General features: G+C 43.7%; 1 protein-coding gene across 5 annotated transcripts in view; it reads left to right on the forward strand.

Moving 5' to 3' along the window:
• Positions 1 to 22,619, forward strand: part of LOC110530841 (methylcytosine dioxygenase tet3-B) — a 76,198-nt gene extending 53,579 nt beyond the window's left edge. For all 5 annotated transcript variants that reach the window (XM_036987128.1, XM_036987143.1, XM_036987134.1 and 2 more), the window contains 9 exons: positions 3,089 to 5,426; positions 5,772 to 5,862; positions 6,908 to 7,001; positions 8,760 to 8,968; positions 9,487 to 9,637; positions 10,732 to 10,959; positions 16,955 to 17,131; positions 17,825 to 17,981; positions 18,188 to 22,619. In XM_036987128.1, coding sequence (XP_036843023.1) covers positions 3,089 to 5,426; positions 5,772 to 5,862; positions 6,908 to 7,001; positions 8,760 to 8,968; positions 9,487 to 9,637; positions 10,732 to 10,959; positions 16,955 to 17,131; positions 17,825 to 17,981; positions 18,188 to 19,362 — 4,620 coding nt within the window. In that variant the 3' untranslated portion in view covers positions 19,363 to 22,619. The remainder of the gene's footprint in view (positions 1 to 3,088; positions 5,427 to 5,771; positions 5,863 to 6,907; positions 7,002 to 8,759; positions 8,969 to 9,486; positions 9,638 to 10,731; positions 10,960 to 16,954; positions 17,132 to 17,824; positions 17,982 to 18,187) is intronic.
• Positions 22,620 to 22,757: the final 138 nt, after the last annotated feature.

Consider the following 22,757-nt stretch of genomic DNA (forward strand, 5'->3'; position numbering starts at 1 on the left):
TGTTCCTCCCTCACCTTCTCTCTCTGTTCCTCCCTCACCTTCACTCTGTTCCTCCCTCACCTTCTCTCAATGTTTCCTCCTTCACCTTCTCTCAATGTTCTTCTCTCAATGTTCTTCCCTCAACTTCTCTCTGTTCTCCCCTCACCTTCTCTCAATGTTCCTCCCTCAACATTCTCTAAATGTTTCCTCCCTTACCTTCTCTCTGTTCCTCTTTCACCTTCTCTCAATGTTTTACCTCCCTCACCTTCTCTCAATGTTTCCTCCCTCACCTTCTCTCTGTTCCTCTTTCACCTTCGCTCAATGTTTTACCTCCCTCACCGTCTCTCAATGATCCTCCCTCACCTTCTCTCAATGTCCCTCCCTCACTTTCTCTAAATGTTTCCTCCCTCACCTTCTCTCTGTTCCTCTTTCACCTTCTCTCAATGTTTTATCTCCCTCACCTTCTCTCAATGTTCCTCCCTCACATTCTCTCTCTGTTCCTCCCTCACCTTCACTCTGTTCCTCCCTCACCTTCTCTCAATGTTTCCTCCCTCACATTCTCTCAAAGTTTTTCCCTCACCTTCTCTCTGTTCTCCCCTCACCTTCTCTCAATGATCCTCCCTCACCTTCTCTCAATGTTCCTCCCTCAACATTCTCTAAATGTTTCCTCCCTCACCTTCTCTCTGTTCCTCTTTCACCTTCTCTCAATGTTTTACCTCCCTCACCTTCTCTCAATGTTTCCTCCCTCACCTTCTCTCTGTTCCTCTTTCACCTTCTCTCAATGTTTTACCTCCCTCACCTTCTCTCAATGTTTCCTCCCTCACCTTCTCTCAATGATCCTCCCTCACCTTCTCTCAATGTCCCTCCCTCACTTTCTCTAAATCTTTCCTCCCTCACCTTCTCTCTGTTTCTCTTTCACCTTCTCTCAATGTTTTATCTCCCTCACCTTCTCTCAATGTTCCTCCCTCACATTCTCTCTCTGTTCCTCCCTCACCTTCACTCTGTTCCTCCCTCACCTTCTCTCAATGTTTCCTCCCTCACATTCTCTCAAAGTTTTTCCCTCACCTTCTCTCTGTTCTTCCCTCACCTTCTCTCAATGATCCTCCCTCACCTTCTCTCAATGCCCCTCGCTCAACATTCTCTAAATGTTTCCTCCCTCACTTTCTCTCTGTTCCTCCCTCACCTTCTTTCAATGTTTTATCTCCCTCACCTTCTCTCAATGTTCTTCTCTCAATGTTTTACCTCCCGCACCTTCTCTCAATGTTCCTCGCTCACCTTCTCTCAATGTTCCTCCCTCACTTTCTCTCAATGTTCCTCCCTCACCTTCTCTCTGTTCCTCCTTCACCTTCTCTCAATGTTCCTCCCTCACCTTCACTCTGTTCCTCCCTCACCTTCTCTCAATGTTCTTCCCTCACTTTCTCTCTGTTCTTCCCTCACCTTCTCTCAATGTCCCTCCCTCAACATTCTCTAAATGTTTCCGTCCCCACGTTCTCTCTGTTCCTCCTTCACCTTCTCTCAATGTTTATCTCCCTCACCTTCTCTCAATGTTCCTCCCTCACTTTATCTCAATGTTCCTCCCTCACCTTCTCTCTGTTCCTCCTTCACCTTCTCTCAATGTTTATCTCCCTCACTTTCTCTCAATGTTCCTCCCTCACCTTCTCTCTCTGTTCCTCCCTCACCTTCTCTCTGTTCTTCCCTCACTTTCTCTCAATGATCCTCCTTCACCTTCTCTCAATGGCCCTCCCTCAACCTTCTCTAAATGTTTCCTCCCCTAACTTTTGTCTGTTCCTCCTTCACCTTCTCTCAATGTTTTATCTCCCTCACATTCTCTCAATGTTCCTTCTCTCTGTTCCTCCTTCACCTTCTCTCAGTGTTTTATCTCCCTCACCTTCTCTCAATGTTCCTCCCTCACCTTCTCTCAATGTTCCTCCCTCACCTTCTCTCAATGTTCCTCCCTCACCTTCTCTCAATGTTTCCTCCCTCACCTTCTCTCAATGTTCCTCCCTCACCTTCTCTCAGCTTCCTCCCTCACCTTCTCTCAATGTTCCTCCCTCACCTTCTCTCAATCTTCCTTCCATGCACACACACACACACACACACACACACACACACACTCACACACACATGCACCATCAGTGACCATGAACAGTGATGTGACAGTGAACTGTATCTGTGACTTAGGCAGGAGGGAGAAGTCTGTTAAGCACTGAAGCTCTTACTGTTCATAGATGATATAGCCCATATGTTGTCTTGGTTTGGTTTTGGTAGAGTACAGTTGTTATGGTACAGTCTCTGGTATGAAAGTTAGCCAAAACTCAGGCTATAGCCCAGCACAAAAAATTACCTTCATAATGTCTTCTGCCTTGTTATAACTTTCCAAACTGTGGAGGTACAAAATATTTAGTTAAGTAAACAGTGTTTAGTTAAAAACAGTATTTAGTTAAAAACAGTATTTAGTTATCAGTAATCAAATTTTAGTTAGGTAAGCAGTATTTAGTTAAGTAATCAGATTTTAGTTAGGTAAACAGTATTTAGTTAAGTAACAGTATTAGTTAAAAACAGTATTTAGTTAAGTAAACAGTATTTAGTTAAGTATTTAGTTAAGTAAACAGTATTTAGTTAGGTAAACAGTATTTAGTTAAGTAAACAGTATTTAGTTAGGTAAACAGTATTTAGTTAAGCAATCAGTATTTAGTTAAGTAATCAATATTTAGTTAGGTAAACAGTATTTAGTTAAAAACAGATTTTAGTTAAGTAATCAGTATTTAGTTAAAAACAGATTTTAGTTAAGTAATCAGTATTTAGTTAAAAACAGATTTTAGTTAAGTAATCAGTATTTAGTTAGGTAAACAGTATTTAGTTAAAAACAGATTTTTGTTAGGTAAACAGTATTTAGTTAATTAAGTAAACAAAGTTTACCTTACTGTAAAGTTTACCTTACTGTAAAGTCTACCTTACTGTATCTTCTCTGTTCTGGCTCTTGTGCTATGCTGTGCTGGAAACACACAAACACACACTTACACACACAATAGGTTCAGGTTGGAGAGGTTGGTTTAAAATGTTAAATGTATCTCTCTTTCTCTCTCTCTCTCCTCTCTCTCTCTCCCAGGTGGTTCCAGAGGACAGCTCAGTTAATGGAAGAGGCCCTGTCCAGATGGCAGAGGACACCTATACGGCAGCGGAGGACGACGAAGAGGGTCACATACCTCACACACACCACTTCACACACCCTCCCCACGTCCACACTCTTGCCCCAATCCGAGATGGACGACCAGCAGCACTTATCAAGAGAGAGCCTGGCCTGGAGGACACCAATGATGGACTTCTTCTACAGCACCACTGCTCTTCTTCTGGGACTTTTCACAACGGTGCTAACGAAAACATGGCTAAAACCAACGGTGCTAACGAAAACATGGCTAAAACCAACGGTGCTCAACTGATTGCTGGTCCGGAATCACATCAGTTGTCACCTGAGTCCCAAAATACCACAATACAATTAGAGTCCCAAAGTACTACAAAATCTACGTACCCCAAAGGCAGCTCTGAGCTGAAGGATGCACTTCTGGACGACAGCATAGCTGTTCCTCTGAAAAAGATAAAGGTGGAGGAACCGTGGGTGTGGTCCATGGACCAGTCCTCCGCCCCACTAGGGGGCGATGATGACGATGTCTATGAGGACGCTCTGTCCACGCTAGCAGCCGTGGTGTGTTTCTCTATCACAGACAGGAAGGGTCTGGAGGAGAAGTTGTGTAGCTCCCGTTCCCCGGTGCTACGCTCGTTCAAAACAGAGCCGGAGGACTTTAAGGTGGATATTTGCTTGAAAAGTGCTCCCATCAGTCCACGAAAAGCTCTCGACATTATTGTCAAACGAGAGCAACCCTCTCCAGATCTCTCTCAGCCAAGCATCCAGTCTTTGGTAGAAGAGAGGAATATTAGCAATGACCAGGCTATCGCTATCGAGGCGCTAACCTTACTGGCAGCTATCCCACAAAACTCACCAGAACCCTTTAGAACCAACGCACAGGGTGAAAACCCCACAACATCTTCCATGCACTTATCCAATAGAAACACCCCTCTCCAGGGCTCCAACAAAGTTCTAGTGATCAGCTCCCCTCTGCACCAGACCTCAGTCATACGCTCCCCTCTGCACCAGACCTCAGTCATACGCTCCCCAGTGGCCAGACAAGCTCATGTCATCCAGTGTCATTCCCGTAGCCCCGCAGCCACTGGCAACCTGTCCCTACAGGACCTGCTAGAAGCCAGCTCGGACTGTGACAGACTTCCCTACGACAGCACCGAGAGAGCAGGACAACACCTGTACAGGAGAGCAGACCAAGGCCTTGGTTCTCAACATAACAGGGGCGAAGGCACTTTCAGACAGCGGAAAGACATGGAGAGGAACAGCAAGGAAACAATAGAGAGGACGATGGGTAAGAGCGGGAGGAACAGGGATGAGGAAGAGGTGGCGGCTCAACTTGCCGAGTTGGCGTTCATCATCCAATCACGTCACAAGCAGCAGGGTTTCCACCCCTCCCAGCACTCAGAGAACAACCCTCCCAGAGGAACTCCAGTCTCAGCCATCAAGTACAACTACAACTCTGAACAAGCACCACCCAACCACAAGAAGACCCCTGTGAAGAAACCCAGGACCACACTTTCTAAACCTAGGAAGAAGAAGGGAACGGAGGGGCTGGAAGAGGAGGGCTGCAAACCCAACAACCGTACCCCCCTGTACAAACGAATACCCAACGGCAAGACCCCCCACAGAGCCAGGGTCCAGAAGGTTCTGCCCCAGCCGAAGACATCATCGCTCAGCCACAAGAGGAGCCTGTTCCTGCCTCAGGCCCAGATGGATCTGAAGAGGTACCTGACTGAGGCTCAGGAGGAACGACGGCAGCTCTTTTACTACAGTAACGCCCACAGTGGGGTCAAATACCACAAAACCTCTGGAGCCGTCGATCGTGGTCGAAGTCAAGGTTATGGTCATGACAACCAACAGTGGTCGCATTTCAACGGTCACCTGGACCCTTTACAAGGACAAGGAGTTGGACAAGGACATGATTGTGAAAGAGGATTGTATTCTCAGGTATCGCAGCCCTACGTTGGGCAGCAGCACGGTGCTAACCTAAAGGCTAGCTCCACTATCCCCAGTTTCACCAGCATAGACTCTAACAACCACAGAACCGGGTTGAACCATGGTTTATCCAATGGCTACTCCTCTGTGGGTCAACAGCAGGGGTATTACAAAGTGGAGAGGTCCGGTCCGGTCACCGTCTTGTCCACGTCAGCTAATGGCGATTTGGATCTATCGGAGGAGTCGACACCCACCAAACACAACGTGAACAGCTTCCTGGAATCGCCCCTCAGGTTCCTGGACACGCCCACTAAGAATCTGCTTAACACCCCCTCCAAGAAACTATCTGAGATCCCCTCCTGTGGATGCATGAGTGAGTCACCCTGATGATGATGATGATGAGGATGATAATGATGAGGATGATAATGATGAGGATAATGATGATGATAATGATGATGATGAGGATAATGAGGATGATAATGATGAGGATAATGAGGATGATAATGATGAGGATAATGAGGATGATGATAATAATGATGCTGATTATAATGATGAGGATAATAATGATAATGATGAAGATGATGATGGCTTTCTTTGTATCCATTGGGAAGTTATTTAGTGTGATACAGTATGCCACATGCTCTACTGTGCTTAACTGGCGCTGTATTTGCCTGAAATTAGCTGAAGCTGCGTTCTACAAACGACTCTCTCTCCACAGAGCAAATCATAGAGAAGGAGGAGGGTCCATATTATACTCACCTTGGTGCTGGACCCAGTGTGTCAGCCGTCAGAGAGATGATGGAGAACAGGTAACAACCTCAAATAACACAAACTGTATCAGTTATTTAACTCCATTCCATAAACAAGCTTGGGGGAGAAGAAAAGTGTTTGTTGTTGCCCAGACATTTTACTTGATGTGTTCATAGTCCAATTGGGATGGCAAACCTGTGAGTTGCTAATCCACTTCTGTTTTCATGACAAATCTATTAGGTGTGTAATACTGATAAGATAATAGAGTTGATATGAAAACAGGAGGGGCTCAGTGCCTAACAGGTTGGTTTACCAGTAGGATTATAGGGCTAAGCCAATATATATAACTGCCAGACTCTACTAGCCTACTGTATGTAGCTGCATTGGAGTCAACATGGGCCAGCATCCCTGTGGAACGCTTTCGACACCTTTAGAGTCCATGCCCTAACGAATTGAGGCTGTTCTGAGAGCAAAAGGGGTGGGAGTGCAACTCAATATTAGGAAGGTGTTCTTAATGTTTTGTCCTATCAGTGTACTCGGTGAACCACCTGCCCTGCCAAAGGCCTGGTATCCCACAGGGCTCGTGGTGTTCATGGAATGAGGTGGGGCTTACAGTCATATTATAGCTCATATATTATATTATAGAGGCTGTCGCTGAAGGAAAGCAGCACCAAGCTTGCCACACACACACACACACACACACGGAGATACATATTCACACATACAAAAACACACACACACACCCTGCATGTTAGAACAGGAAACCTCTTGGGCCTAGTCGAGGGGCCCATGAGGAGAGTCTCTGCTCTGTAGTTTCTGCTGAATGACATCAGTGCTTTAGTTTTAAACAGTTTTTACTTGTTTTGAGTTGTTCCAAAAACTTTTGCTGCATTTTGGCTAGTGATGTAGTCCCACTGTCTTTTGCTAAAGTTCTCAAAATGTGATTTGTGGCTGTATTGACAGTCATTACAAGATTTTAGTGCTGATGGTCGCAGATATGGGGAGAGATGACATTGCTGAAAGGATTGTGTTTTTATGTTCTAAGGTGAGACTTGTGAAAAGCCGTTAATATATGATGTATGTTATCGCTGTGTGTGTTCAAAGGTATGGAGAGAAAGGGAAGGCGGTAAGGGTGGAGGTGGTGGTGTACACTGGGAAAGAAGGACGCAGTTCCCAGGGCTGTCCCATCGCCAAGTGGGTAAGTACTGTGTGTGTGTGTGTGTGTGTGTGTGTGTGTGTGTGTGTGTGTGTGTGTGTGCAGTGAGGGAAAAAAGTATTTGATCCCCTGCTGATTTTGTACGTTTGCCCACTGACAAAGAAATGATCAGTCTATAATTTTAATGGTAGGTTTATTTGAACAGTGAGAGACAGAATAACAACAAAAAAATCTAGAAAAACGCATGTCAAAAATGTTATAAACTGATTTGCATTTTAATGAGGGAAATAAGTATTTGGCCCCTTCTCAATCAGAAAGATTTCTGGCTCCCAGGTGTCTTTTATACAGGTAACGAGCTGAGATTAGGAGAACACTCTTAAAGGGAGTGCTCCTTATCTCAGCTTGTTACCTGTATAGAAGACACCTGTCCACAGAAGCAATTAATCAATCAGATTCCAAACTCTCCACCATGGCCAAGACCAAAGAGCTCTCCAAGGATGTCAGGGACAAGATTGTAGACCTACACAAGGCTGGAATGGGCTGCAAGACCATCGCCAAGCAGCTTGGTGAGAAGGTGACAACAGTTGGTGCGATTATTCGCAAATGGAAGAAACACAAAAGAACTGTCAATCTCCCTCGGCCTGGGGCTCCATGCAAGATCTCACCTCGTGGAGTTGCAATGATCATGAGAATGGTGAGGAATCAGCCCAGAACTACACGGGATGATCTTGTCAATGATCTCAAGGCAGCTGGGACCATAGTCACCAAGAAAACAATTGGTAAAACACTACGCCATGAAGGACTGAAATCCTGCAGCGCCCGTAAGGTCCCCCTGCTCAAGAAAGCACATGCCCGTCTGAAGTTTGCCAATGAACATCTGAATGATTCAGAGGACAACTGGGTGAAAGTGTTGTGGTCAGATGAGACCAAAATGGAGCTCTTTGGCATCAACTCAACTCGCCGTGTTTGGAGGAGGAGGAATGCTGCCTATGACCCCAAGAACACCATCCCCACCGTCAAACATGGAGGTGGAAACATTATGCTTTGGGGGTGGTTTTCTGCTAAGGGGACAGGACAACTTCACCGCATGCATCAAAGGGACGATGGACGGGGCCAAATACCGTCAAACCTTGGGTAAGAACCTCCTTCCCTCAGCCAGGGCATTGAAAATGGGTCGTGGATGGGTATTCCAGCATGACAATGACCCAAAACACACGGCCAAGGCAACAAAGGAGTGGCTCAAGAAGAAGCACATTAAGGTCCTCGAGTGGCCTAGCCAGTCTCCAGGCCTTAATCCCATAGAAAATCTGTGGAGGGAGCTGAAGGTTCGAGTTGCCAAACGTCAGCCTCAAAACCTTAATGACTTGGGGAAGATCTGCAAAGAGGAGTGGGACAAAATCCCAGCTGAGATGTGTGCAAACCTGGTGGCCAACTACAAGAAACGTCTGACCTCTGTGATTGCCAACAAGGGTTTTGCCACCAGGTACTAAGTATTGTTTTGCAGAGGGGTCAAGTACTTCATTAAAATGCAAATCAATTTCTAACATTTTTGACATGCGTTTTTCTGGATTTATTCTGTTATTCTGTTATTCAGTTATTCTGTCTCTCACTGTTCAAATAAACCTACCATTAAAATTATAGACTGATCATCTCTTTGTCAGTGGGCAAACGTACAAAATCAGTAGGGGATCAAATACTTTTTTCCTTCACTGTATGCACTAGTGTGTGTGTGTATGTGGCTGTGTGTGTGTGTATACACACATCTTCATGTCTGTGTAGTAACCCTTCTCTCTCCCCCAGGTGATCCGTCGGGGCAGTGAGGAGGAGAAGCTGCTGTGTCTGGTGAGACACCGGGCAGGGCACCGCTGTGAGAGTGCCGTGGTGGTGATTCTCATCTTGGCATGGGAGGGCATCCCCCGGGGTGTGGCAGACAGTCTGTACCAGGAGCTCACCCAGACTCTCTGTAAATACGGCTCCCCCACCAGCCGGCGCTGTGCACTCAACGAGGAGTGAGTTACTGAAAGAACAGACTTTTACCTATTATTTAATAATAGGCTTACACATACATATTTACATTCATAGAACTAATTATTGTCATAACAAAGGAGTGAGTTATATTCTTTCTAGCATTTCTAGATAGTCACCTTCTCTTTCCCACTCTCTTCAGTTGTGTGCCAGGATCTACTGAGTGTCTCACCTCATCCTCCCCCTCTCTCCTCCCTCTCCCCATCTCTCTCTCTCCTTCCCTCTCTCCATCTCTCCCTCCTTCCCTCTCTCCTCCCTCTCCCCATCTCTCTCCCTCCTTCCCTCTCTCCTCCCTATCCCCATCTCTTTCTCTCCTCCCTCTCCCCATCTTTCTCCCTCCTCTCTCCCCATCTCTCTCCCTCTCTCCTCCCTCTCTCATCCCTCTCCTCTCTGCTCTCTCTCCTACCTCTCCCCATCTCTTTCCCTCCTTCCCTCTCTCATCCCTCTCCTCCCTGCTCTCTCTCCTCCCTCTCCCCATCTCTCTCCCTCCGTTTCTCTCCAGTCGGACGTGTGCTTGCCAGGGTGTGGACCCGAACACCTGCGGCGCTTCCTTCTCCTTTGGCTGCTCCTGGAGTATGTACTTCAACGGCTGCAAGTTCGCCCGCAGCAAGATCCCCCGCAAGTTCCGGCTGCTGGGAGACATGCCGCAGGAGGTGAGGACCAGGACGCTCCAGTCAAACTGTGTCAAACTCCATTCCTCTAGGGCCAGCCACAGTGTCAGCAGATCTTCATCCCTCCCTTGCACCTATTTTCCTAATTAAAGCTACACAATATAGAAATCGCTGTGCCATTTCCTGGTTGCTAAAATTCTAATTAGTTTGTGACAAAACAAGCCAGTATAGTGTAGATAATCATTATACCATCTAAACCGCTGTGAAATATATTTTCCATTAACAAACATATTGGCACAGCCAGAAGAGGACTGGCCACCCCTCATAGCCTGGTTCCTCTCTAGGTTTCTTCCTAAGTTCTGGCCTTTCTAGGGAGTTTTTCCTAGCCACCCTGCTTCTACACCTGCATTGCTTGCTGTTTGCTTGCTGTTTGGGGTTTTAGGCTGGGTTTCTGTACAGCACTTTGAGATATCAGCTGATGTAAGAAGGGCTTTATAAATCAATTTGATTTGATATTTGTATTTTCAGCCCTTTTAAGCTGGCTTACAAAACTGAAAGTAAAAGACTCTAAAATGAAACTTAAGAACGGGAAGCATAGAAATAGCGCTCATAGAACAGATCTACTGCTTCTTAGACTTGCTTTTGATGAGAATGACAGATCTATAACTCACATTTCTATGTACATTTGGTCGGGTCAGAGCTATCTTAAGGGAAAGAGAGGAAAAACCATCAGACACTGTGGCGCTCTAGAAATTGAGTTTGGCACCCTTACTTAGATTTGAGAGACTGGTCGGGAAATAAACCTTAGCCCCTTCCCTATATGCCTAAACCCTAGCTCTCTACTTTGCTAATGTAAGTCTTGTTATAGCTTCACAAACAATGGTTTAGAATAGATATTCCTCAGTGAATAGTCTTCTTGGCATGTTAAAATGGCTAATAGACACCGCCTAGTGGCCTCAGGTGGGTATGACAGCCAAAGTCTGACAAGGACAACAGTGGCTGAAACATTACTGGGATTTCAAGGATTCTCCCGGGGCTCTCCTTTAATTTCACACAGCTTTTCCCTCATCTGTTACTGTTCGTATTTGTCCCACTCTACCTCTGATCTGTGTGTTGTCTGTCTGTGTGTTGTTCAGGAGGTGAAACTGGAGCATCGTCTGCAGAACCTGGCCACAGACCTGGGTCCTGTCTACCAGAGACTGGCCCCGGAGGCCTTCCAAAACCAGGTGGATCTGGAGCAGGCGGGCCAGGACTGCAGGCTGGGTCGGAGGGCGGGCCGACCTTTCTCCGGGGTCACGGCATGTGTGGATTTCTGCGCCCACGCTCACAAAGACACACAGAACATGAACAACGGCAGCACTGTGGTATGCTCCTCACATGGCTGGATTCACATGCACACACATATTTGCTGTCAAACAAACAGAGACATAGACACAGGTCAAATAAAATCAAAGTTGATTGGTCCCGTACACAGTTTAGCAGATGTTTAGTGAAATGCTTATGTTACTAGCTCCTAAATTCAGTAAAATGTCGAACAAGTACACAGATAATAAAAATGATTAAGAAATAATTGGAACGGATCTGATTAAGAACCCAAATAACACTGTAACAGTAGTCCAAATGCAATCTACATCTACACCAGCTTCATTTAGACAATATATACTAAGAATGATATGTACAGCAGTAGATATATTAGAGTGACCTGCTGTGTGTATAAAGTGTCACTAAAATGTGATGTACAATAGTAGAAATATTACAATGAGCTACAGGTATGTCGAGAATACAGTATTTAAATACACAGTGTAAACCGGTAGTATCCAGTGGCTTAATGTCTGTATAACATTGGACATTATTGTTGGCTGTGAGTGTGTATGTCTGTGTCTGTATGTGTGTGTGTGTGTGATAGTTTGTGTGTGTGTGTTGTCTGTGCATCACCTAGTAGACGATTATTGATGGCTGTACAACAGTCTGATGGTCTGGTGATAGAAGTTGTACAGCAGTCTGATGGTCTGGTAATAGAAGCTGTTCATCAGTCTGATGGTAATAGAAGCTGTTCATCAGTCTGATGGTAATAGAAGCTGTCCAACAGTCTGATGGTCTGGTGATATAAGCTTTTCAACAGTCTGATGGTAATAGAAGCTGTCCAACAGTCTAATGGTCTGGTGATATAAGCTTTTCAACAGTCTGATGGTAATAGAAGCTTTTCAACAGTCTGATGGTAATAGAAGCTTTTCAACAGTCTGATGGTAATAGAAGCTTTTCAACAGTTGATGGTAGTAGAAGCTGTTCAACAGTCTGATGGTAATAGAAGCTGTTCATCAGTCTGATGGTAGTAGAAGCTGTTCAACAGTCTGATGGTAATAGAAGCTGTTCATCAGTCTGATGGTAATAGAAGCTGTTCATCAGTCTGATGGTAATAGAAGCTGTACAACAGTCTGATGGTAATAGAAGCTGTACAACAGTCTGATGGTCTGGTGATAGAAGCTGTTCATCAGTCTGATGGTAATAGAAGCTGTGTATCAGTCTGATAGTGATATAAGATGTACAACAGTCTGATGGTCTGGTGATAGAAGCTGTACAACAGTCTGATGGTCTGGTGATAGAAGCTGTACAACAGTCTGATGGTCTGGTGATAGAAGCTGTACAACAGTCTGATGGTAATAGAAGCTGTACAACAGTCTGATGGTCTGGTGATATAAGCTTTTCAACAGTCTGATGGTAATAGAAGCTGTACAACAGTCTGATGGTCTGGTGATATAAGCTTTTCAACAGTCTGATGGTAATAGAAGCTGTACAACAGTCTGATGGTCTGGTGATATAAGCTTTTCAACAGTCTGATGGTAATAGAAGCTGTACAACAGTCTGATGGTCTGGTGATATAAGCTTTTCAACAGTCTGATGGTAATAGAAGCTTTTCAACAGTCTGATGGTAATATAAGCTGTTCATTAGTCTGATGGTAATAGAAGCTGTCCAACAGTCTGATGGTAATAGAAGCTGTTCAACAGTCTGATGGTAATAGAAGCTGTTCAACAGTCTGATGGTAATAGAAGCTGTTCAACAGTCTGATGGTAATATAAGCTGTTCATTAGTCTGATGGTCTGGTAATAGAAGCTGTTCAACAGTCTGATGGTAATAGAAGCTGTCCAACAGTCTGATGGTAATAGAAGCTGTTCATCAGTCTGATGGTCTGGTGATAGAAGCTGTTCATCAGTCTGATGGTAATAGAAGCTTTTCAACAGTTGATGGTAGTAGAAGCTGTTCAACAGTCTGATGGTAATAGAAGCTGTTCAACAGTCTGATGGTAATATAAGCTGTTCATTAGTCTGATGGTCTGGTAATAGAAGCTGTTCAACAGTCTGATGGTAATAGAAGCTGTCCAACAGTCTGATGGTAATAGAAGCTGTTCATCAGTCTGATGGTCTGGTGATAGAAGCTGTTCATCAGTCTGATGGTAATAGAAGCTTTTCAACAGTTGATGGTAATAGAAGCTGTTCAACAGTCTGATGGTAATAGAAGCTGTCCAACAGTCTGATGGTAATAGAAGCTGTTCATCAGTCTGATGGTCTGGTAATAGAAGCTGTCCAACAGTCTGATGGTAGTAGAAGCTGTTCAACAGTCTGATGGTAATAGAAGCTGTTCAACAGTCTGATGGTAATAGAAGCTGTTCAACAGTCTGGTGGTAATAGAAGCTGTTCAACAGTCTGATGGTAATAGAAGCTGTCCAACAGTCTGATGGTAATAGAAGCTGTCCAACAGTCTGATGGTAATAGAAGCTGTTCAACAGTCTGATGGTAATAGAAGCTGTCCAACAGTCTGATGGTCTGGTAATAGAAGCTGTTCAACAGTCTGATGGTGATAGAAGCTGTTCAACAGTCTGATGGTAATAGAAGCTGTTCAACAGTCTGATGGTAATAGAAGCTGTTCAACAGTCTGATGGTAATAGAAGCTGTCCAACAGTCTGATGGTAATAGAAGCTGTCAAACAGTCTGATGGTAATAGAAGCTGTTCAACAGTCTGATGGTAATATAAGCTGTTCAACAGTCTGATGGTAATAGAAGCTGTTCAACAGTCTGATGGTAATAGAAGCTGTCCAACAGTCTGATGGTAATAGAAGCTGTCCAACAGTCTGATGGTAATAGAAGCTGTCAAACAGTCTGATGGTAATAGAAGCTGTTCAACAGTCTGATGGTAATATAAGCTGTTCAACAGTCTGATGGTAATAGAAGCTGTTCAACAGTCTGATGGTAATAGAAGCTGTCCAACAGTCTGATGGTAATAGAAGCTGTTGAACAGTCTGATGGTAGTAGAAGCTGTTCAACAGTCTGATGGTAATAGAAGCTGTTCAACAGTCTGATGGTAATAGAAGCTGTTGAACAGTCTGATGGTAATAGAAGCTGTCCAACAGTCTGATGGTAATAGAAGCTGTTCAACAGTCTGATGGTAATAGAAGCTGTTCAACAGTCTGATGGTAATAGAAGCTGTTCAACAGTCTGATGGTAATAGAAGCTGTTCAACAGTCTGATGGTAATAGAAGCTGTTCAACAGTCTGATGGTCTGGTGATAGAAGCTGTTCAACAGTCTGATGGTAATATAAGCTGTTCAACAGTCTGATGGTAATATAAGCTGTTCAACAGTCTGATGGTAATAGAAGCTGTTCAACAGTCTGATGGTAATAGAAGCTGTTCAACAGTCTGATGGTAATAGAAGCTGTTCAACAGTCTGATGGTCTGGTGATAGAAGCTGTTCAACAGTCTGATGGTAATAGAAGCTGTTCAACAGTCTGATGGTAATAGAAGCTGTTCAACAGTCTGATGGTAATAGAAGCTGTTCAACAGTCTGATGGTAATAGAAGCTGTTCAACAGTCTGATGGTCTGGTGATAGAAGCTGTTCAACAGTCTGATGGTAATATAAGCTGTTCAACAGTCTGATGGTAATATAAGCTGTTCAACAGTCTGATGGTAATAGAAGCTGTTCAACAGTCTGATGGTGATAGAAGCTGTTCAACAGTCTGATGGTCTGGTAGTAGAAACTGTTCAACAGTCTGATGGTAATAGAAGCTGTTGAACAGTCTGATGGTAATAGAAGCTGTCCAACAGTCTGATGGTCTGGTGATAGAAGCTGTTCAACAGTCTGATGGTGATAGAAGCTGTTCAACAGTCTGATGGTCTGGTAGTAGAAACTGTTCAACAGTCTGATGGTAATAGAAGCTGTTGAACAGTCTGATGGTAATAGAAGCTGTTCAACAGTCTGATGGTCTGGTAATAGAAGCTGTTGAACAGTCTGATGGTAATAGAAGCTGTCCAACAGTCTGATGGTAATATAAGCTGTTCAACAGTCTGATGGTCTGGTAATAGAAGCTGTTGAACAGTCTGATGGTAATATAAGCTGTCCAACAGTCTGATGGTAATAGAAGCTGTTGAACAGTCTGATGGTAATAGAAGCTGTCCAACAGTCTGATGGTAATAGAAGCTGTTCAACAGTCTGATGGTAATATAAGCTGTTCAACAGTCTGATGGTAATATAAGCTGTTCAACAGTCTGATGGTAATAGAAGCTGTTCAACAGTCTGATGGTAGTAGAAGCTGTTCAACAGTCTGATGGTAATATAAGCTGTTCAACAGTCTGATGGTAATAGAAGCTGTTCAACAGTCTGATGGTAATAGAAGCTGTTCAACAGTCTGATGGTAATATAAGCTGTTCAACAGTCTGATTGTCTGGTAATATAAGCTGTTCAACAGTCTGATGGTAATATAAGCTGTTCAACAGTCTGATGGTAATAGAAGCTGTTCAACAGTCTGATGGTAATAGAAGCTGTTGAACAGTCTGATGGTAATATAAGCTGTTCAACAGTCTGATGGTAATATAAGCTGTTCAACAGTCTGATGGTAATATAAGCTGTTCAACAGTCTGATGGTCTGGTGATATAAGCTTTTCAACAGTCTGATGGTAATAGAAGCTGTCCAACAGTCTGATGGTCTGGTAATAGAAGCTGTTCAACAGTCTGATGGTAGTAGAAGCTGTTCAACAGTCTGATGGTAATATAAGCTGTTCAACAGTCTGATGGTAATAGAAGCTGTTCAACAGTCTGATGGTCTGGTAATAGAAGCTGTTCAACAGTCTGATGGTAATATAAGCTGTTCAACAGTCTGATGGTAATATAAGCTGTTCAACAGTCTGATGGTAATAGAAGCTGTTCAACAGTCTGATGGTAATAGAAGTTGTACAACAGTCTGATGGTCTGGTAATAGAAGCTGTTCAACAGTCTGATGGTAGTAGAAGCTGTTCAACAGTCTGATGGTAATATAAGCTGTTCAACAGTCTGATGGTAATAGAAGCTGTTCAACAGTCTGATGGTCTGGTAATAGAAGCTGTTCAACAGTCTGATGGTAATATAAGCTGTTCAACAGTCTGATGGTAATATAAGCTGTTCAACAGTCTGATGGTAATAGAAGCTGTTCAACAGTCTGATGGTAATAGAAGCTGTTCAACAGTCTGATGGTCTGGTAATAGAAGCTGTTCAACAGTCTGATGGTCTGGTAATGATGGTCTACTGCTGGTGATGCTGTCAGCTGACCTAGCCACACTCCGGAGAGCCATGCGTTTGATTGCTGTGCAGTTTCCGTGCCAGGCAGTGATGGAGCCTGACAGAATGCTCTCAATGGTGCATCTGTAGGAGTTTGTGAGGGAATTTGTTCAGCCGCCTGAGGTTCTGGAGGCACTGCTGCGCCCTCTTCACCACAATGTTGGTGTGGGGAGACCATTTCAGGTCTTCTGTGATGTGCATGCTGAGGAACTTTAAGCTTTTGACCATATCCACTGCGGCCCCGTCGAGGAGAATGGGGGTGTGCTCCCTCTTCTGTCTCCTGTCGTCCCTGATCAGCTCTTTAGTTCTGTTGACGTTGAGGAAGAGGTTATTTTCCACACACCACTCCGCCAGGGCTCTAACCTCCTCCCTGTAGGCTTTCTCATTTTTGTTGATACATACATACGCTCGCTCACTCGCGCACACACAGAGAAACACAAATACTTACACACACTTGCTTCTTGTGCCAGCATTTTAATGGACAACACCGTTGAGAGTTAGTGTTGTGGTCGTGTTTTGTGCGTTAATGGACATACTGTAACTGGGCCATTGGAAGCAGAATTCAACATTAGCTTAGACAAATGTCACTATCAAATCATTTTTTTAAATCCATAGTGGAAACAAAAATCGATATGAGATGTCATGCACTTTTTGGTCACCTCACGCGTTTTCACTTCAACCAAGATACCGTAGGCATTTTATCCCAGAAACTCTCAGATACTTTGCTAGTCTTTTCCATTCATGTAAAATGTATTGTTGTCTGACCCTCCTGCAGGTTTGCACTTTAACCAAGGAGGACAACCGTGCGGTGCGTAACATCCCTGAGGATGAACAGCTCCACGTCCTACCCCTCTATAAGATCTCACAGAGGGATGAGTTTGGCCGTGCCGATGGCCAGTGGGACAAGATCCAGACTGGGGCCCTGCAGGTGCTGTCAGCCTTCCCCAGAGAGGTAGGTTCCTACGCTTTCCTAGGTTTCCCCTAGGTGCAGATCTAGGAGCAGCTTCCTCTCCTCTAATCCTAACAGTAACCATTACTGGGGAAAATATGAAACTGACCCAAGAGATCAGCGTCTACTTCACCCTAAATCGGTTCTTATCCCCTGTAGAGAACCAGGAGGCAGGGGCTGTTACACGGGGTGGCCAATCCTCCTCCTGTGCTTACTGGGTATGCAGGCTTTTGTTCCAGCCTTGCTCTAACACACTTGATTCTACTAATCAACCTCCAGTTGCTCACCCGGATGAGGGTTGGTTAGCCTTGCAATCTACGGGATTGAAATTAGTTGGCGTCAAGACCATGTCAATTGGAGAGTTTTGGGTTTGATCTTGCACAAGTCACATCCCACTGGGCAAAATCAACATTGTTTCCATGTCATTATAAATAAATAAATCTATGTGATGGTGTTGAATTCTCGTGGAAAACTGATTGGATTTGCAAAAAGTCATCAACATAAAGGAATTTCTTTTTTTTTTTCAACCAACTTTTAACCCGAAATCCATTGACATGGTGAAATTCAACCAAATGTAAATCCAAACCAGACATTGAAATGATGTCTGTGCCCAGTGGGATGTGCTGTATTTGCGTGTTTACTTCAAACCACTTGATAAAAGCTTTTACTAAATGACCATGTTTATATCATCACCAGGTGCGTCTGCTGGCTGAGCCGGTGAAATCAGCCCGTAAGAGGAAGCAGGAGGCCAAGCTGAAGGTCCAGGCTGACAAACAGGCTGCAGCTCAGGACAGGAAGCCTGGACAGAGTCCACTAACCCCGGGCAAGGTCAAGACCGAGAGCACCAACAAAGGTAGAGACCTCTGGTTGGTTGATTGGTTGTTTGATTAGTTGGTTGGTTGATTGATTGGTTGAATGAATGATTAATCAGTTGGTTGGTAGATTAATTCATTTATTAATGATTTACTAATTGATTCATTGATAAATTGGTTGATTGATTTTTCTGCATTTTTCTTCCAATAAAATGCTTGATCCCTGTTTGTATATTTCACCTTCCAGGTTCCAAAAGCACTTCATCAGTGGATCAGTCCTCCTCATTCAAAGCAGAGCCTCAGTCCTTCTACAGCTCTTTCACACCAGGAAGTGTGGGTGCCTATGCTCCAGAGTCTAACTCCCCTAGCCCTTACCACCACAGCACTCCCACCTACCCCACTCCTCCAGGAAAATCCACCCCGGGGATGGAGGCTCTTTCCCCCCATCGTCCCGGCATGCCTTCCACCCAGTACGGATACAGAGGGCCACCAGGGGCCCAGTGCAATGGTTCCCCCCTCCATTACAAGACAATGGGAGAGGATGTAAATGGTTACTCCCCAGGACTCATCAGAAAGCAGCTGGCGAACACTGAGAGATGTGGGACACCTGGCGACTACCCCCCCAGGACGTTTAAAATGGAACCCAACGAGGTGCACTGCTCCCCTCTTGTCAGACCCCCCCACAGCCACAGTACTCCTCCTCCATCCTCCTCCTCCTTCTCCGCCCCCCTCCCCCAACCAGAGGGCCTCCACAGCAGACTAAACGGGCTCCCCGGGGTGGCGGAGGAGATCGGGGACGGGGTTAAAGGTCATGGAGGTCATGACCTCCCCCACTGTGCCACTCATCTCCCCCTTCAGGCCCCTCCCCCTCTCTTCCCCAACCCAGAAGAGGTCAAACAGGAACAGGAAGAGGTGTGGTCAGACAGCGAGCACAACTTCCTGGACAGTGACATTGGCGGGGTGGCGGTGGCTCCCTCCCACGGTTCCATTCTGATTGAGTGCGCACGCAGAGAGCTCCATGCCACCACCCCCATCCTCAGACCCGACCGCAGCCACCCCACCCGCATCTCCCTGGTCTTCTACCAGCACAAATCCCTCAACGAGCCTGACCATGGCCTGCACATGTGGGAGGCAAAGATGGCCCGGAGGGAGCGGGAGAGGGAGGAGGAGGCTGAGAGGATAGGGATGGGCCTGGACCTGGAAGAGGTTAGCCCGGTCAAGGGGAAGGGGAAGAGGGGGAAGGGGGCCGGGGCTGAGAGTGTGGAGCCTGAGGAGGAGGTAGAAGAGGAGGGCCCGGAGGAGAAGAAAGGGGTGTTGAAGGTTCCTACCCGGCAGGCGGTGACCGTAGCGCGGGATGGGGTGGTCACTGTGTCCCCTTATGCTCTGACACAGGTCACGGGCCCCTACAACCGCTGGACATGATACTGTTATGTACACACACGTACACAGGCACACATTCACTCACAGACACATACAGCGATGACATTTTAACACACACACACACACACACCACCCTGTGCTACTGCCTTACCTCAATCAACTTTACACTTCTAATCTCCTTTTTCTGTGTTATTTCATTGTGTTACTTTTTCCAAACGTATGTCTGTTTATTTTTGTTTTTCTTCATCTCTGCTTTCAAAGTGATGAGGAAGAATATCGTTTGTGGGTTTTTAACTGTGACTTTTAGTGTTTGGTGATGATTTTTGGGGTCTGGTTTTTTCATGTAAAGAGATGGTGCTCAGAACCAATTTTAAATATGTTTTTAAACTGGTTTTAAATACAACTTGATTAATAAGAACAAACAAGATGTGATTATTTATTCTGACCATTTTTCAAAAACTATTTTTTTATTTTATTTCTTGATGCAAGCCTGTTTACTGCAATTTTGCTGTCATCCAGCATTTTACACTAGTAAACACTCATGTCAAGTCTCTATGGTCTTTGTTTCAGCCAAGAGTGCTCTTTTCACAAAAGGAGTTTTATCAATGATTGATCATGTAATGGTGCCATCTGTAGCAGCAACTTTCGATAAACACACCACATATTACACAGTATGTAAGACTAGACTACACACATTTACTCTAGTTTTATGTGAACAAAATGTACCCATGTAGCATGGTGCTTTTCCTTCTCTTCCCGTTCCTCTATTGGTGGTCATGAAGGAACTTTACTACCTTGTTTTGGGCTGGATCGTTTTAGTCTTTTTGTTAAACGTACAGATATATGATGACATATTGAAAAAGCACTTTTTTATTTTTCATAACTTGAAAAAGGTCCCGTTCCAATATGTACAGATAGAGAGATATATCCGACAGCTTGTTTGAAACCTGTTCGTTTTTTTGTTGTAGAATGATTTTATTCAACTATGAATTTGTAACATTATAAATTGCATATCAGTCTCACAAAAAAAACTGGCTTACTAAGCAATTATGAAATGCTGCATATAAAGATTGTGTCAGATTATGGTGCTTGTTTTCAACGACACTTAATTTTTATGAATCTGGATAACCATGTACAGTATGTTCACTGAAGACCTGGGTTCAAATACATGTGTATTTGAGTATCTGGTATTTAAAATGCTTTTTTCTATGTATTTGAGTATTTTCAAAATACACAGCCCAAAATAAGTACTTTTATTTTAATATTTTAATGGTTGATTGTAAAAACCAAATTGATAGTATTTTCAAATACTTATGTAAAATACTATTTTCAAATACCTGGGTTAAATGCATGGGAATGTATTTGCATCAGTGTATTTGAGTATTTTCAAATACTTTCCAAATTTCCAGATGCAACTACTTGTCTTTTCAAATAATTACTTTGAATGTATGGGAAAGTCATTGAGATATTTGAAATAGTATTTTAACCCAGGTCTGGTTCACTGTCTGAACTTCCAGAGTGTTTTAAATAGGACTTGTCTGTTTTTGATACAGACACAGCTGAAAAGACCACATAAAACCTGTTCAGAAATGGTGACTATATTACTGTATGTTTCTTACAGGCGCTGACAGCATCTCTATCCTCTCTTTTTAACTGACTAGGGCATTGATTGGCACTTATGTTTGTCCATATACTGGGTATAAATACATTATACAAGTGGAAAGAAAACCAACCAAATCCTTTGTTGTTTCTCATTGCCTCGTCTTCACTCTTTGGGTGAAGCTGCTCTGACAGAATAAAACACTCCTCAGATCATTTCAGATGCTGTAACAGTGTTGAAATGTTGTTAAAACGTTGTTTACATACCATTTACATAACTGTTTCACATGGTGTCTGAATGTGGCATACAGGGTTGGGGTTAACTCGTGTCATTTCAGAAAATAACGGTAATATTCAGAGAGAATTTTCCAATTCAACCTTATTCATTCAAATTCATTTGAAAATCCTGGATAGAAGGCTTTTGAAATAGAATCAACCTCAATGCTTGTGGCATACCGTTTCAGGGTGGAAATGTAGTTACTTTCTGATGGTGCTAACTCGTCAAAATGTGATGCTGCACTGACAAAGCCTGTGTTTATTCTAGGGGTGATGTTATGATGCTTTTTGCATGACTAGCATTTGCTGTTTCCCTTCTGGATGGGCCTGCCATACCTTTGTGCTCTACCATCTCTGTCCTGAATGCATTATGTACTACAGTACTTCAATCTTGTCACTGGTCAACTTGAGCAGAGTTACAGAGTAGCATCAATTCTCTGCATCTTTTCATCATAAGTTCTAGGTCTATCACGTATTGAGTCAGACAGTAGACCTCTGCAGTATACAGTATAAACCTGCTTTAATAGGGGGCAACCATGTAGGGTATTCATCAATGCTCACATTAGTCCATCATAACCATGTAAATATGGGCCCATTCACTAATTCTGCAATTGATTAGGCATCTGTTGTATTGATCGGTCTCAGTATATGCTGGCTCTAATGCAGCTCAATGCAGATAAAGCACATTTCACTGGTGCTTTCATTTGAGTAATACACAGATCTGGATATATGTTTTTTTTTATGTCTGTTTTTTCTTTGTTTCTCAGGTGTGAGGTTGTTCATTTACCCAGGCTTCAACCCAACTAGGGCACACACAGTCTCCTAACACAACTCTCTTTCTTCCAATAATGTTGTCAACAGATTGACAAAGTCAAACCATATACTTAGATTTTTCCTCTGAGATAAATGTTGACACATAGATTGAATGCATTTTATACAAAGTAGCTGCAGTACATATATAGTCTATTACATTATATTGAATGTAGGCCGTTGCAAGTTAATAATGTGGTAGAAAACAGTCACTTTAAAATGTTTCCAGCTTTACATAAGACAGTTTGTAAGATAATAAACTTTTGTAATTGTTTCACTTGAAGATTTCTTGGTTCTACCATTATGTGTGACTTGAAAACTGTGGTAACCTACATGTACATCAAGGAGGAAAAACTAGCACCAGCATTTTAAAACTCAAAGGTTTTTATTGGAATAAAACTGTATAAAATACACATTTCATGTGGAACTGACAGTTTTACTGTACTATTCATGGTTTGTAGATAACAGTCTTGTTATTTTGCAACTGATTGACAAAATGACTGTACATAATAACTAAGGTGTATATCAGTTTGACAGTTTTGAGAAAATACTAAATTCAGCATTCCTGTCAATGGCTACCCCCTGGTGAAATAAAGATGTATTTATATTTTGGACTTGTTGTGTGTCTTTTTGCTTTATTGACAATAAGTGACTTCAAGGTATACAAACTATAATACTCTGTGTGTGTGTGTGTGTGTGTGTGTGTGTGTGTGTGTGTGTGTGTGTGTGTGTGTGTGTGTGTGTGTGTGTGT

Source organism: Oncorhynchus mykiss, chromosome 1 (genome assembly GCF_013265735.2).
Source record: "Oncorhynchus mykiss isolate Arlee chromosome 1, USDA_OmykA_1.1, whole genome shotgun sequence".
NCBI classification, from domain to species: Eukaryota; Metazoa; Chordata; class Actinopteri; order Salmoniformes; family Salmonidae; genus Oncorhynchus; species Oncorhynchus mykiss.